The 16,972-nt window shown below is 39.8% G+C and overlaps 1 protein-coding gene and 1 pseudogene across 1 annotated transcript; both read right to left on the bottom strand.

The window, feature by feature from the left end:
* Nucleotides 1-2,097: 2,097 nt before the first annotated feature.
* Nucleotides 2,098-2,559, bottom strand: LOC104215426 (uncharacterized). Its single transcript, XM_009765225.1, has one exon. It carries the CDS (start codon nt 2,557-2,559, stop codon nt 2,098-2,100), a length of 462 nt encoding a protein of 153 aa, XP_009763527.1.
* Nucleotides 2,560-14,936: 12,377 nt separating this feature from the next.
* LOC138889117 (golgin IMH1-like) lies at nt 14,937-16,712 on the bottom strand (annotated as a pseudogene).
* Nucleotides 16,713-16,972: the final 260 nt, after the last annotated feature.

Here is a 16,972-nt window from a genome sequence, read left to right as displayed (position 1 = left end):
GTTCGAGGTAAGTGGCTTGTCTAACCTTGTGTGAGGGACCTTCCCCTTAGGATATGATATATTTGGTAATTGAGTTGCCTTGTACGTGAGGTGACTAGTGCGTACTCGAGCTAATTATTGAAAATCCGGTTTTACTTTAAGTATTTCAATTGAGTTCCTTTTCCTGCTTTATTCTACTTGCGAATTTAGCATGTTATAGTTTAGAAAAGCATGTTTAGTTGATTCAATTGACTATCTGCTTAAATTGCCTTAATTGCATTACGTGAAGCATGTTAGGCTAGAATTAACTGTTAATTGCTACGAAATTTTTTCATTTAATTGTGTAGTCTTGTGTTGCTTCTAGTCGTAAAGTTAGGCTAGAAGCATGTTGCTTCTTCCGCAAAGTTAGGCTTACCTAGTCGTAGAGACTTGGTGCCGTCACGATGGTTCATGGAGGGCAAACCAGGGTTGTGACATTTACCTGCATCACAAATATCATCTTTTAAAAAATCTAGTTTTGGAAAACTAATGACAAGATCGTGTTTAGAAATTTTTTGAATGGTATGCAAGCTAGCATGTCCAAGCTTTATGTGCTAAACCAAGGATCATCAATCATAGAAGGAAGACATATTTGGTCACCAAGGCTATCTATATTATTAATAGTAAAGACATTCCGATCTCTATTGCCTGAAAGAATAACTTTACATGATTCATCTTCTATAAACCAGCCATGTTTCTTAAAACGAACCCCAAAGTCATTGTCACATAGTTGACTGATACTGAGAAGATTGTAACCGAGTTCATCAACTAGGTATACTTCATCAACATCACATGTTGATCTTATGGGAACTTTTCCAACTCTAATTACATTTCCTTTTGATTTATCTTCAAAAGTATCTATTCCTCCATCTAGTTTCGTGACTATTTTGAATAATTGTTTGTCACTAGTCATATGTCTGGAACGCGCGCTATCAAGATACCATTTTCCTATTTGATTCTTCTTGCGGTATTCTTGCAAAACAAAGTTAATTGTTTTTAGGTACCCAAGCCTGCTTGGGTCCTGAACTTGACTAGAGGATTTAGGTCGGTAGACCCATCTACTTTTGTCCTTGAACCTGCAACGGTTAGAAGTGTGACCATGTTTTCCACAATAAAAACATGATGGATTGTTGGGATTTTTAGAGCCTCTTTCTGCTCTGATTATGTTCGTACATTAGTTAGTGTTGTGACCATTTTTACCACAATAAGAGCATGTGTGAGAGTTTCTAGTGCTAATCAAAGAATTATGAGAAGCAGTTTGATTTGATTTGACAGAACTATGACTTGTGGATTTTTGTAATCCATTCAGTTGAAGTTCATTAACTTCTTCTTAAAGCATGTCACGCTCAATTTCATAAACTTCCAGCTTCAAGGCCCAATCTTTCTTTTCTCTTTGGATTTTTCTGAGTTCATTTAGAACTCTTTCAATATCCGCAAGAGCAATATCAATAAATTCTTGAAGTTCATAACAGTTGGGACAAGTAGAAAGACGTACCTCACTGGTTCCCTCGTCTACCATAAGACCAAATTTACCTAAGTCTTCTTCCTCATATGCTCCTTCGTCTCCCATGAGACCAAGCGCTCCTGAGTCCTTATTGCTATCTTCTTTTATGGCCATGAAACACATATTTGCAATTTCTTTATGGTTAGATTTTTCTTCATCACTCCAGGCTCCAAAATACTTCTTCTTTTGAAGGTTCCTGCTGAGCTACTTCTTTAGTTCGGGAAAATCAGCTTGAATGTGTCCATGTTTTCCACATTCATAGCATCCTCCATCATTTTCACTATTCGCCCTTCCTTTTATAAAGTTTTGATTTATCTCGTCTGCTATTTTTGTTTTTCCTTATCATGCTTGTTACAACTTGGGAGAGTATGGCTATATTTTTATCATGCTCTCCTCCTTCCTCTTCTTCTTCATCTTCTGGTTCAGCCACAGTTCCTTTAAAAGCAACTGTTTTTTTCTTTTCTTGTTGAATTTACCTGTCCACGTGACTTTTCTCAAAGGCTATTAGATCACCTCTAAGTTCATCATAGGATATTTTGTCAAGGTCCTGACACTCCAGAGCAATGACCTTGGGCCTAAATTGTGGGTACACTTCTAAGAATTTTTCTAACTTGTTCTCTGATCATTATTGTTCTACCAAAGGATTTTGGTTCTCCAAGAATTTTGCTGAACCTGGAGAACATTTCCTCTACTGATTCTCCATCCTTCATTTGAAATATCTCATATTCACGAACCAAAAGATTTATCCTTATTTCTTTTACCTTGTTGGTTCCTTCATATGTGACCTCCAATTTATCCCACATTTCCTTTGCAGTTTCATAGCTTGAGATCTTTTCATACTCTTCACCACTGATAGCATTATAGAGTAGATTTTTTGCTTTAGCATTCATTGTTATAACTGCAGCTTGCTCATCAGTGTAATCATCCAAATCAAGTGGATTAGTTGATACTATGACATGACCATTCTCATCTTTCTTTAGCGGAATTGGAAGATTTCCCTTTTTAATCACCTGCCAAACTTTGATGTCATATGACATGGTGTATGTTTCAATACGAACTTTCCAATGAGAAAAGTATTGCTCGTTGAAATATGGAGGTCGTACTTGAGAGGTTCCTTATTGAAATAATGCACCAACGACTGTGTTCAATCCTATGATCTTTTCCTCACTAGCTGTTAAGCAAAGTTTGTGAGCCTTGCTATGTGCCAATTGAAAGTAAAAAAAGTGGGGTGAATTGTGGTCTATTAAAAATTGGTTGACTAATTTTAAGTTTAGTCAACTAGGTTTTGCGCAGTAAATAGGTAAAGTAGAGATGGACCAAACAACTTGAAAGCAAAATGAGACACATCAGTTTTTATACTAGTTCGGTACCGGTGTGTTACTTACATCCAATTTCTCTTGGGTCACAAGGGTTCTCTTAGATCTTGATATAGAATTACAACAGTGATGGTTTTAGTTCGTTCACCACCAACGATTATTAACAATGGTAATTTTTGGATGTTGACACAACCCCCTTTTGTGTTCTTGAGATTGGAAGTCTTCTTATAGGAGAGTTTGGGAGCCATTGCAGATTGATCTTGATTGAGGCGCTGAATCCTCTAAGAGATTTGACCCAAGGGTTGCCTCAGAATCCTGCACTTGAGATTGGCTGGATACGTTTATATCCTTTGTACGCGGCAAAATCAGAGGACTTGATTTCTTGTTGTCAAGTCATTTTGGAAGAACTCCTTGAGACCCCAAGGATGGGAAGCCACGATCGAGTTCCCGACCTCGGGTCTCGTCGAGGCCCGCATTAGAGGAAACGAATATCAAAGCCAGGACATAATGGGAAGCTCCCAAGGCACAGGGCTAAGTCTGGCAGGGCCGGTCTATCCAGAGCCTATGATGAGGCATCGCGTCAAGCCATCCCATCTCCCTACTCTGTAATTAATCTCCACGTACTTGCTGTCGAGTTCCCCTCCTATATAAAGAGGACTCACCCTACCTTGTAAGGAACCGATGTTGCTCCATTTCTCCACAATTGCAATAATATATATATATATATATATATATATATATCTTTTCTTGCTAACTTATTCGTTATTATTGGCCCGAGGTCGCCTCGATATCCATCGCTTTCTTACTTGTTCTTCATCATATAACTTGGTATTGGCCATAAAGAGCTTTGTTTAATTATATCTTCAACTATTGTCCCATCCCCGACTATCCCCGATAGCTCGAGCTTGACCCTGATGTCGACCCCGACGTCCCTTATCGACAGGAACCATATGCGGGCAGCAAGCCCTTCGGTTTGATTATTATCTCGTTTTAGCTTGCATTTAATATTCGTACTCCATATTATTAGCATCAACTACTCTAACAACTAGCTCGGGAATAGATCACGCATTTTTAGAATCCCATTTGCAAATTTAATTATTGTTACCATTTTCACGGTAAACAGTTTAGCGCCCATTGTAGGGCTAAAAATAATAGTAATTATTTTCTTTCTAGTTTCATTGCACAAACGCACATTATCCTTCACACTTTTTTTGTCCAAGATCCTTTGATTTCAGGTCAAAATGTCTGTCGCGGTAAACAGAATCGAGAACGACAACCTCGAAAATCACGGGGAAAATGTCATGGTTGTCCCGGTCGCCGGAGCACCACTACAAAATCCCGATAACGTGCATGGACCTATTTTAGTGGACGAGGACTCACAGGACGCACAACATGTCGATGAAGCTTCACACACCAACAGGAGTATACGGCACAACAACCGACAGGAAGCTCAAAAAACCTCGACCTGGGAAAGACAGGAAGTTAGCCTTCATGATATTTTTGAAATGTTGCAGGCGCAGCAGTTGGCTGTATCTCAGTTACAGATCCATCCGAAAACTCCCTAGGCGCTAAAAGACCACGGATCCCGATGAGCGCACCACCGCTTACACATATGCGAAGAATGGCAGCAACCTTCGAGATGATAAGTTCGAGCCCATCTCATTGAAGAAGTTCAAAGAAACACTCTTGAGAGAAACCATGATGTGGCGCCGTAGCCTAGCGCCCAACCTCACATACTCGCTTACCGTACCAGCAGATTCCTCCGCAGAAGCACATGCTGATGCTATCGAAGTAGTAATGAAAGAGCCCGATACATCGGAGGCCGAACAAAGAGAGAATGAAATACCACAGGAAGTCACGTCTCATTCCCCGATAGGACGAGTGAGACCATCCCTGGTTACGGATGACTGGGCAACATAGGTCTTCGCCCAAAGTTTAAACGAGGCATGCCCGATGACTTCAGGTCTTTTTGAACAATGCTTAGTCAGATATCCACCCGAGACCTGACTGTATGCTCATACCTAGTACCGGCCAAGAATCAGGGCCATGGACAATCGTCCGGGAGCCTCTACGGTCCCGGTATACCCAAGCAGTCTCTCAGCAAAGAAACTAATGCCAAACAGATGGATGTACCATCCATGTGCCGCGAATGGGATGAATGCCACAAAATGCAGCCTACCTCGCAACGGTAGGGAAATATTTCGAGGGAAACGTCCTCGAGGAACCATCAGTGGAACCGAATCTGACGAGGCACAGCCGGCAGAGGAGCCCCGCCCAGAAGAGTACGGTTTCAACATTGTTATACCAAACATCATGATCACCTTAAGCGAAACAAGGGATGCTGAACGACTCAGGCCTGTTCGACCGAGACCCGTTCAAAAGAACCAAAACTCGATGCGGGAACTGCAGGGCGCGCGCGCCACAGGTTCAAAAATGACCCCCATCTCGGAAAGACAATAGTTGTATTACTCAATGAAAGTCGCTGTCGAGTACCATTGAGCAGTCAGGTTCGAATCCAGTCCTCAGGAAGGAAGGCAACCAGGAATGATGTAGTGAACAAGCCACGACGTATTACCACGACAGTGAAGGAGCGGCAACAACCTTCGAGGACTCATGATATGGGAAGTGAAATATTCACCGTTAGGGAAAAACAGGCCCAGGGAAATATTTTGGAGGACACCCTTACAACCAGGGAAAAGGCCACCGTCATCTGCCCATGCAGTCAGGAAAGAACTTAAGGGTCAATTAAAGCATGAGTTGCAACGCGACTCGGAGACTGGACCCAAAATGGTTAAACTACAATATGCCTAAGTGCACGGCATAAATGCTACTATCAGTGAGCCTCCGGGCTACCCACTTGTAAGGTCACTTCGACCCGAAGCACAAAAGGCCACCGACATCTGCCCATGCAGGCAGGAAAGAACTTGAGGGTCAATTAAAGCTCCAGTCGCAATGCGACTCGAAGACTGGACCTGAAAAGGCTAAACTACAATATGCCTAAGGGCACAACATAAATGCCACTGTCACTGAGCCTTTAGGCCACCCACCTGTAAGGTCACTTCGACCCGAAGTACAAAAGGCCATCGCCATCTGCCCATGTAGGCAGAAAAGGACTTGAGGGTCAATTAAAGCTTGAATCGCAATGCGACTCGGAGACTAGACCCAAAATAGTTAAACCGCAACATGCCTAAGGGCACGGCATAAATACCACTATCGTTAACCGAGTGAGCCTCCGGGCAACCATTTGTAAGGTCACTTCGACCAAAGCACAAAAGGCCATCGCCGTCTGCCCATACGGGCAGGAAAAAACTTGAGGGTCAACTGAAGCTTGAATCACAACGCGACTCGGGGACTGGACCCAAAATAGTCGAAACAGCAAATGCCCAAAGGCAAGAAATGGGAACAATTACTACCTGCCCGCATGGGCATAGATGATTTAAGGTCAGGGAAGCTCGAGTCAAAGCCCGATTTGGAGATTAAGCCTAAATAGCCGAGCAAAGCACGGAGGCCCCAGCACCTGCTCACATCAAGGACCACACTTAAGAGCCCCGGGGCCTGTCCGATTAGTTCAGAACCTACGAGGATCCCGCCAAACACCAAAACCAGCATGCATGGTCAAAAGCAATAACAGAAAAGAGATGCAGAAGAAATAAAGCTTCAAGTTTCCTCTTATAATACATACGCAAAAAAGGCGAACTCTCCATCTACAGACATGCTCTACATACATCAAAAACAAAGCGACAAAACGGCGAAATCTACGTTCTGCTCCAAAGGGCTACATCTTGCCGAGTTTGCTCTTCGCCTCGTCAAGAAAGAAGTGACCGTGCGTCACACTCATCCGCCCTTGCTTGAGCCAATTCCTCTGAGAGAACGAAGCCCCTCACACCAATCTCCTCGAGTACTTCTCTTCACGATCTGCAACGAACCTATTCCTCGATCCTCTTCTCCCGGTCGACGGCTCGCCTCAACTTGGCTTGAGCGTCCGCAAGGTCTTTCATACGAATCGCCATCCCCTGATCATCCTTGGTTTGGCTTGGCGTCGCTTTTTCCCGATCATCAATTATCTCAGCCCTAATCTTTGAGAAATCAGATTCAAGTTTCCCGATCACATCTGCTTGAACTTTGGCATTATCACGAGCCAAGCAGAGTTGGGCTTTGAAGGAGGCGACCTTGGCCGAGGCGCCTGCCTCCTCTAAAGTTTGAGCTTGCACCTGAGCCCTTACCTTACCACAGGCAGTTCTGACACGGTCGACGTCGCCCTTGAGGTACTCCAATGTCTCTATCCTTTTTTGCAACCAATATAACAAAAAGAGGGTTAACCTTAAGGTGCAAGGGGAGAAAAGCACTAGTTGCAGAAAGTTACCTGCTCCGTCTAATAACTCTCGTAATTCAATCTCCAAAATGCCTTATATCACCAATACTGTAACTCAACCTCCTTCTCCTCACTAAGGAGCCTAAGGGACTCGCCCTCCTCCAGAATTTTCTGAAGCCTGTCCCCTTGATGGAGCAGCTCAGACATAAGCCTATCGTAGGCCTACACAAAGAAAGTTCAATAGAGGGAGGAGGACATGGAATACAAGGGAACTGCGCCTAAACTCACCACAAAGTGAAGTCGACAGACTTCTTCGAAGTCAGAACACACTCTTGTTGATCATCCCTCTTCGTCCCCAGGAGAACCGACCTTGGGCACAACATATTCACTCAAAGGAACCGCCGACCGGAAATTAGGCACTTCGGGGGTAGCAAACTCGGACTATGCCATCTCCTTGGAAATACAGGCCCGATTAGCACCACTAAAAGCTCCATCACACCACGGGTTCCGATCCATCTTATTACCATCGTCCCTCAGCTCGGAGGCCGACGACTCCTTCCCCTCTTCGGAAGAACACTACCTCATCCCAAGGAACCGCCCGATATCTGCAAGAGGCGAATCCAGTACAAATGAAAGGGGAAAACGTTACCTCAAATATACGAAGGCCAAGTCAAAGGCAGTGTGCGCACATACCTTGGTATGTCGCTCCTTAGCTGGCCCGGAATACAGCTCACCACCGATGCTCATCGTAGGATGAATGGGTTACCAACCTCTGGACCCAGTCGGGCATGTCAAGTACTTCGCCCGGGGACCACAAAGTTGCTGCAACAAGGTAGACAATGTTATTACCCAACTATTTTTTTGCTATAGGCAAAATCTGAAAAGCACCAGACGCTCCACTCACGTGCATAATTCCACCTTTTGAGAAATGGCAAAAGTTCCACGGGGATAATGTCGACCATCCAGACCCCTCTCAATCCATGTCCCCTTCATCATCAACTACAAAAGGTATGGACAAACGGCACCTCAGGGTTAACAGACCCTGGTGTGAAAGGGCCGGTATAGCCTGACGAGATGGTTAAGCGTGAATTCAAGCCCAGCCTCCTCCGCGAAGAACCTCATCATCAGCAACACTCGCCAAAGTGACGGATGTATCTGTGCCAAAGTAACCTGATACTTTAAGCAAAAATCAAGCACAACCCTATCAAGGGGGCCAAACGCGAAAGGATATAGATAGACGCTCAAGAATCCATCAGTGGAATCCGTGATACTCTCATCCGAGGGAAGCACCTACAGCGCTATCCCCTCGCTCCATCTGCAGTATTTTCTCAGCATCTATAGATGTTCCCCTCTTATCAAAGGCACCATCTTCAAAGCAAACTCCCGCGGTTCTTGAGCGCCGGGAGTAGCACTCCCTGCTCCCTGCCAGGCCGGCCCCAAGGTGATTGCAATGACTATGGTAAAATTAATAGATCAAAGCAAGGGCGTGTACCAACACTTTTTGCACCTGATGAAATGAAGAACCCTATGCCAAAGCAGAAGAACAACTATCTAGAAATAGTGAGGTCTTGCAAAGAAGTTGAAGCTGCCCCACATATGTGCGAAAAGTAGCGATGACTCGCTGACCCGGAGTGAGCCCCAAGAAACCTATAGTCTCGATCCAAATCGACGGAGTGATACCCGATCCAGGAATCATTTTTCGAAGAGAAGCCAAGACTTGAGGAATTGTCCTTATTATCTTTGATCTCGAGGCACAATCCTACCTCGAGGATCCCTACCTAAAAATGTCATACTTTGGGAAGCTCTCAACGCCATCACTCGACGCAAGGCAAGTACCTGGTATCGTGGCCCCCCCTTTTTAAAAAAAGATGGAATAGGCAGGCAAGCCAACAAAGGCACTGGGTTAGTAAAAACAACACCAAAAAACCACCATTTATAGGGGGTTAGGACACGGTCGTCGAGGCTTTGGGAGATTGACCAATGGGTGCAGTGAATGTATCCATGGAAAACTGAACTGACGGTGGTACCTTCACCTTGGAAAGTGAGTATCGGGAGTGCATTGAATAGGGTCGAAATACACAAGCCCATAGATGCCTGGTTACCACAAAACTCATGACAGGAGTCGCATCATTGGTATGATGCCACCGAGAGAAGCTCGAGGAGTCAAGTGTCAGAATCATTTCCCATCACTTCGCCGTGGGAAACGCGGAGACTATCTGTACGCGGAAAAATTAGAGGACTTGATTTCTTGCTGTCAAGTCATTTTGGAAGAATTCCTCGAGACCCCGAGGATGGGAAGCCATGACCGAGTTCCCGACCTCGGAGCTCGTCGAGGCCCGACTCCGAGGAAACAAAGATCAAAGCCAGGATAGAAGGCAAAGCTCCCAAGGCAGGGCCGGCCTATCCAGAGCCTATGATGAGGCACCACGTCAAGCCATCCCATCTCCCTACTCTGTAATTAATCTCCACGTACTTGCAGCCGAGTTCCCCTCCTATATAAAGGGGACTCACCTTACCTTGTAACGAATTGATGTTGCTCCATTTCTCCACAAGTGCAATAATCTCTCTCTCTCTCTCTTTTCTTCTAACTTGTTCGTTCTCACTAGCCCAAGGTTCCCTCGATATCCATCGCTTTATTACTTGTTCTTCATCATATAACTTGGTATTGGCCATAAAGAGCTTTGTTTAATTATATCTTCAACTGTTATCTCATCCCTGACTATCCCCGATAGCTCAAGCTCGACCATGTCATCGACCCTGACGTCCCTCATCGACTGGACCCACATCCGGGCAGCAGGCCCTTCGGTTTGATTATTATCTCATTTTAGCTTGCATTTAATATTCATACTCCATATTATTAGCATCAACTGCTCTAACAACTAGCTCGGAAATAGATCACATATTTTTAGAATCCCATTTACAAATTTAATTATTGTTACCATTTTAACTTGACTCCTCAAGCTCCCTACGACGACGTCACACTAATGAATCAAATTGTGGCGTGAGCTTTTGTGGAAACCGGTACATCCCACATATTTGTGTATTTCGACTTCATTCAATGCACTGTCGATTCCTGTTCAACAAGGTTAATGTACCGCCGTCAATTCGGGTTTTCAAGGATGCAGTAATTGCGTCCGATGGTGAATCTTCCAAAGCGTCGATGACCGTGTCGTAACTCCCTTTAAATGGGGGTGCCTTGGCGTTGTTTTCCCACCCTAACGCTGTTGCTGGATTATTTCCCCATTCCTTCTTATAATTTTTTTCTATCCTTGAAAATCATGCTTGGGGCTCATGGCCTCAATGCCATTTGGCGGAGCTCCCTTATATTGTGTTGTGGTCCTTTGCCGGGGCTTCCATTTATCGAGCACAATCATGCCGTCCTGTCGCTGCTGTGGTCGTTGACATGTTTGCCATGGCTATTACTGTTGGTCCGAGATGGTGACAACTGGGGAGTCAGTTTTCCCCTTATGTAGATAGCCGTTCAGACTATGCATCGCTGCTCACTCTCCTACCGGGGCCTGGTGTGGCACTTCATCCCTTGGGTTTTTCTTTCCCAAGGGATAAAATGGCACTACCGGTCGTCGAGGTTGGGGCCCGCCGAATCTTCAACCTTTGGCTTCGGAGGGCCATGTCTCTTTTCTTTACCTCCTTTGCATCCCCTCCTTTCCCTCTTCTTCATCTTCTCCGGCGTGAATCCCTGTGGGATTAAGCTGGGAACCTATAGGAGGTGTCCATCGAAGGAATCACCCTCGACAATGCATGCTCCAGGGGTCGGTGCTCGAGGATGCTGATACCAGAGATGGTTTTTTGAGGATGGATCGGGCTCTCGGGTTTCATCACATGTACATCCTTCAATTCCTCCATCTTAGGTGTAGAGAACCTCTGTAGTCTTTTGTAATTATATGTAAGGACACCTCGAATGCTGTTGTTCATGGATTTTTATGAATATGAATATGCATAATTGACTTTTGCTTTAGCTTCCTGCCTCATAGTTGCATGCTCTCGTGCCCTTCGAGGCCTTTTGAATGTCTTCCTTTACTGTCGACCACTGATATCTTACTCGGACGAGAGCGTTCTTTCCGATCCTCTACTGATCGGCATAGCTTTTTTCCGAGTGCATCATCATCGACATGGCTCTTTTTCGAGCCCGTCATCGTACCTCATACCAAGCCTGAATTGATCTGATATGCTTAGACCATCGGGCCCTCCGAGTTGCATGGAGATAATACGCCGAGCTTTGAAGCTTTCAAGAATTTTATCCTGAATGAAGCTTAGCTTTGGTTTCCCTGGGGGTCCCTTTTGATCTTGATACAAATAGCTTTTTAAAGCGTATAGGATAGACTTATGTTGAGGAGTTGCCTGTACTCAGGCGCTGCCTCGAGCCTTCGTAGAGCCTTCCTGATCGGAGCTTCGCGTGCTTATTTCTCTTTTTTTTTAAAAGGAAACAATTAGACAAAGTACCATCCTGAGTTGAGTGATGGTGTTGAAATCTTCCAAAAGCTCGACTTCTTTTTTGGCGGAGTTCCTCGAGGTCGGCCACTGTCTCAAGACTAAAGACAATACAGTTGACTCCTTGAGGCCTGGCCTATTGTTGATGGATCACCCCATTGATCTGTATCGAGGTTGTTGGCATCCCAGGGGCCACTCCGGGTAGGCGAGTCGTCGCTGCTTCTCGCATATATGTGGGGAGGCTTCGGCTTCTTCGAAAGACCTCACTATTTTAGGTAGATGCCCTTCTGCTTTGGCATAGGGTTCTTCATTTCTTTAGGCACAAAAAGGTGTTGGCGCATGTTCTTGCTCTGGTCTATCAATTTTACCATAGTCATGGCGACTATTTTAGGGCCGGCCCAGTAGGGAGTAGGGAGTGCTGCTCCCGGTGCTCAGGATCCACGAGAGTTTGCTCTGAAGACCGTGTCTTTGATAAGAGAGGAACATCTGGAGATGGTGATGAGATACTACGGATGGAGCGAGGAGATTACGCTGCAGGTGTTTTCCTCGGATGAGAGTATTACGGAATCCGCTGATGGATTCTTGAGCGTATACCTATATCCTTTCGCATTTGGCCCCTTGATAGGGTCGTGCTTGATTTTTGCTTGAAGTATCAGGTTACTTTGGTGCAAATACATCCATCATTTTGGCGAGTGGTGTTGATGATGAGGTTCTTTGCGGAGAGGGCTGGGCTTGAATTCACGCTTAGCTACCTCGTCAGGCTATACCCGCCCTTTCATTGCAAATATATCTTTTGATTCTTGGTTTTCATCAGTTTGAGTACTTTTGTCTTGATAAGTAATCTGCAATAACATTTTTGTTAGTCCGTATTATTTCAATTGTAAATGTAAAATTTTGTATATTCAATACAAGTCTTCTTATTTCCTTTGTAGTCACTGAATCTTGTACTTTCCGTGTTATCCACCATTTTACTTGTGTGTTATCTGTTCTTACAATAAACTTGTTATAAACAATATATGGCTCAAATGCTAACAAACATTTATATAATCCAAATAGTTCTTTCCTATTTATCTCCCATTTTAATTGTGGTTCCGTGTATGATCCTGAATAATATCTACAATGGTGTTCAATTTTTTCATTATCATATTTATATTTTAGAACTCCTTCGTAGTTGTGATCACTAGAATTAGTTTCTACTATGTATATAAACTATCTTTTTTCATCTGGAAAATATAGTTTTGGTAATTGTTTACACATATTTTTTATTTTCTTTATGTGTATTTTATCTTTTTCATCAAAATGGTATTCTACATCCTTTTTTAATTTTTTCTGTAATGGTTTTAAGTTTTCTGCTAATTTAGGAATATATTCTCTTACTTGGTTAATCAATCCTAAAAATGATTGTAATTTCTTTTTTGTATCAAGTGTTTCGTTTGAGTTAATTATTTTTTGTACTATATGAGTTTGCATTTTTATTCCATTTTTGTCTATTTGTTCAATCTTTATTTCTGTTTTATGTTTTTCCCATCCTTGGAGTGGATTATCATTATATAGTAATTCTAATTTATCTTGTAGTGGTTTTATCTTATTTATTGATAAAATGATTATTTCTATATTATGGTTGTTTTGTATTACATTTTCTAATTTTTGGGTAATTTTTTCACTTCCCTTAATCCAGGGTGTTGTTTTTCTTACTTTATTAGTTACTCTTTTTGCTCCTAATTTTTTCTTACACGGGGTAGTAAACCACCAATGTGTTTTTGTTATAATATGTGGGTATAATTTATCTAAGAATGACATTCCTAATAATATATCTTTATTTGTGAATTCATAACTATATATATATCTTCTATGGTTAATATCTTATCCCATATTTGTATTTTTAGATTCCTTGCTTTGTATGTTATCATACTTCCTTCATTGTTAATTCCTGTTACTACTATGGGATTTTTTAGCTTTTCCCATTTACTTTCTGGTAAACAATTATGTCTACACATGTTAGCTTCTGCTCCTTTATCCATCATAGGTGTATAATATCTATTATTATATCCTTCTATTATTATTTTGGCAAGTATATATATTTTTGGCATTATATTAAGGTTCTTTTTATTATTATTTTCTTATTTTCATAACTTATTGTTAATTGTCTATCTTCTAATTTATATGGTTTGACTTTTTCTAACCATTTTATTCCTAGTGTAATGTTTTTATCTCCTTGATATATTTTAAAACTTATTAATATTGGTATTCCTCCTATAATTAATTCTTTTTCAGTTGTTTCTTCGTTTTTTCTTAATGCTTTTGGTAATTCTGAATTTTGCTGTTCTATTGTTATTATCTCTTATTCTGGTATTAATTCTCTTATAAAATAGTTCTCTTCCTACCCTGTATTTATTAATATTAAATATTTTTTTTGATCCATTATTCCTGTTATATAATAATGATGTGGGTTTATTTCTTCTATTTTTTGTTCTATTAATTTTGTTGGAGTTATGTAATCTATTCTTCTTGATGTACTTATTCTTGATGATGTTTCTGGTATTTCATTACCTGTTCGTTTTGACGTGCTTAATCTTTCTTTTACTATTTCTAAATCTTCTTCTATATCCATTTCCTTATAACTATAATCATTGTTGTCTATAACTGATACTATTCTTTCGAATGAATTTTCTATTTTTATTTTATTTATTTTATTTTTAGTTGTTATCTTATGTTTTGTTGTTAAGACATATAGATTTTTACATCTTGCTGTGAATATCTTACTTCCTGGTGCTAGTTCTATTCCAGACATTTTCCAGTATAGCACTAATGATTTATCTATATTTTTATCATCTATTGCCACTGAATAGTTGGCACTTATTATGAATTTAAATTTTTGGTATATTAAGTTACCTCTTACTGCACTTATTATACTCTTTTCTATAGGTTGTACAATTCTATTATCTGCTAAGTATATTTCTATAGGGGTATCTATTCCTTCTCTAAAACATGCTTTTATTAGTATCTCCGTTCCTCCTAAGTGTACATATTTTATTGGATTTTTTGCTTTTATATCTTGTATTTCTTTGTTAATAGTTTTTTATTTAAAATTGGTATTCTTGCTTTACCTTTAATGTATTTACAGTCTATTATGTGTTCTCTTTGGCTTACTACATAGTATTCTTCTTTTTGTCTTTTAAACCAATTCTTTATTGTTGGTACTTCTAATATTTTGTCTATGCTTAGATCCAATTCTTTTCCTTTTATTTGTTCAAATATAGTGGCGTCAAAAATTATTTTTTGTTCTGAAGATTGTTCATCTTGGTGTTCTTCTTGTTGTATAATTTGTATGTCTTTTTCAGTCATAATTATCTTCGTCTGATTCTTCTATTTCATTATTATTTATATCCTTTTCATTCTCTGAGAACTCGTTTTCTGATATCTCATATATGCTGTCTTCACTGCCTAATTCATAATCTACATATTCTATTTGTGTATATTTATCATTGTCTATCATTATTTTCGTAATTTGTTTCTTCTTTGGGGTTTTTGGTAATCTGCAATCTTTGGCTAAGTGTCCTAGCTTTCCACAATTGTAACAAGTACATTCTGTTAGTTTTTTCTTTTTTCTATATGGTTTTTTATGTTTGTAATTTTTTACATAATATCTTCCTCTTGGTTTCTTATACTTATATTTGGATTTATATCTTTTTCTCTTTCCTTCATTTTTGTAATATTTATCTGTGCATCCAAATTGGGGTGCTATTCTGTTTTTACAGCATGCCAAATTTTTTACTAATATTTTATCCATTTTGATATTTACTTTATATTTTTCACATAATTCTATAAACCAGTTTTGTAGAAATTTTATTCGAGCTCCTAGAGTATCTGCTAATTCTGCTTCATTCCAATTTTTTATTATTTTTGAGCTAAACGGTTCTGGTAATTTTGTAAAATATAATTTTCTTATTTCTTTACTTTCATCCGGACTATATGTTCCTTTATAATAATAGTCTCTAAATGCACAAGTATATTCGTCTATATAACACATATTACATATTGCTAATTTTGTCATTAAATTTCTATTTGTAGTCTTTTCTTTATTTTGTTCTTCTACTTCTGTTGTCATACTACTAAATTCATTTCTTATTGCTATTTCATATTTATTCAATATATCCGTAATTGTTGTTGCAGCTGTACCATCAAGTTTTTTATTACTTCTTAATGTATCTAAGCTTTTACTTGATAAATTTTGTAATCATAGTTTTACCGTTCCTATAAGTGTTCTTTCTATATATCCTGGTGTTTCAACTATTGCAATTTTATTATCTATTAGTTGTTTAGAGATGTACCCTATCCATAATTGAATTGTTTTATTTATATCTGCTACACAATCTAGATCTAAAAAATTACATTGTTCAGTTATCTGCCTTGGTGTCCATTTTCTATTTAGCCTTTTATTCCATAATGTTTTGTTTTTATCATATGAATCATAACGTACTCTGTAATAGGTTGGGTTTAATTGTCTTGGATTTTTTATTCCTGATATGCTTGGTTTATCCTCGGCCATATCACCTGTGTTTATTTCTGGGTTTGTTTTTATCTTTTCTGTTTTTTCTATAAGTTCTGTGTACGTTTCACTTGTTTCTGAATAGTTTTCTACTAGATCTTTGTCATCATCACTTTGGTCATTTATTTCATTTATACTTATATTTGGTGGATTATCCTGTACTTTTTCTATCTCATTTGTAAGTCTTAGCTCTTGTTCTTCTTCTTTACGTTTTTCTTTTTCTTTTAGTTTATTAGCATATAGCTGTTTTAGCATTTCTAATTCTTTTTCTAATTCTGTTATTTTAGTATTTTTTACTTCTTCTATCTGTTGTATTTTTTCTTTAGCTTGCTGTTGTATTTCTTTTATTTCTCTTTTTCTGTCTATTTCTTCGTTTTCTTTTGTTATTCTAACCATTGCGGTTAAACTATCTTCTAGTTTTACAGTTTCTTTTTCTAACATTAGGTTTAGGTTATTTCCTATTTTCTTGTATCTTCTTCTTAAGTTGGAAAATATTATTGTTATTTTTAATCCTTCTGGATTTTCATATGTTTTCTCTTCTAGTGCGAACTCTTCTTTATTCATCTTTTATTTTTAAGATAGCAAATATATTTATATTCTGTTTTAGATATTATATCAATTAATTCAGACAGCCTAACTTTGTTTATTTTTGTAATACTTAGGTATTTATATTCTAGGTATAGTTTTTTCAGTTTCTTTCTTATTTTCCTTGATTTTTTAGTTATTTTATTATGCATATTTTCTGTAATTGACTCACTGTTTATGGGTATTTCTTGCGGATTTGTACTATTAATGTCAGTGTTTCTTTCCATGATTTTGCTTCT

The sequence above is a fragment of the Nicotiana sylvestris genome, chromosome 4 (genome assembly GCF_000393655.2).
Source record: "Nicotiana sylvestris chromosome 4, ASM39365v2, whole genome shotgun sequence".
Classification (NCBI taxonomy): Eukaryota; Viridiplantae; Streptophyta; class Magnoliopsida; order Solanales; family Solanaceae; genus Nicotiana; species Nicotiana sylvestris.
This window is presented reverse-complemented; position numbering and strand designations above follow the sequence as displayed.

Excerpts from the sequence above, each read along its gene's own strand:
- LOC104215426 (XM_009765225.1), bottom strand. The coding sequence starts at position 2,559 with ATGTCATATGACATCAAAGTTTGGCAGGTGATTAAAAAGGGAAATCTT.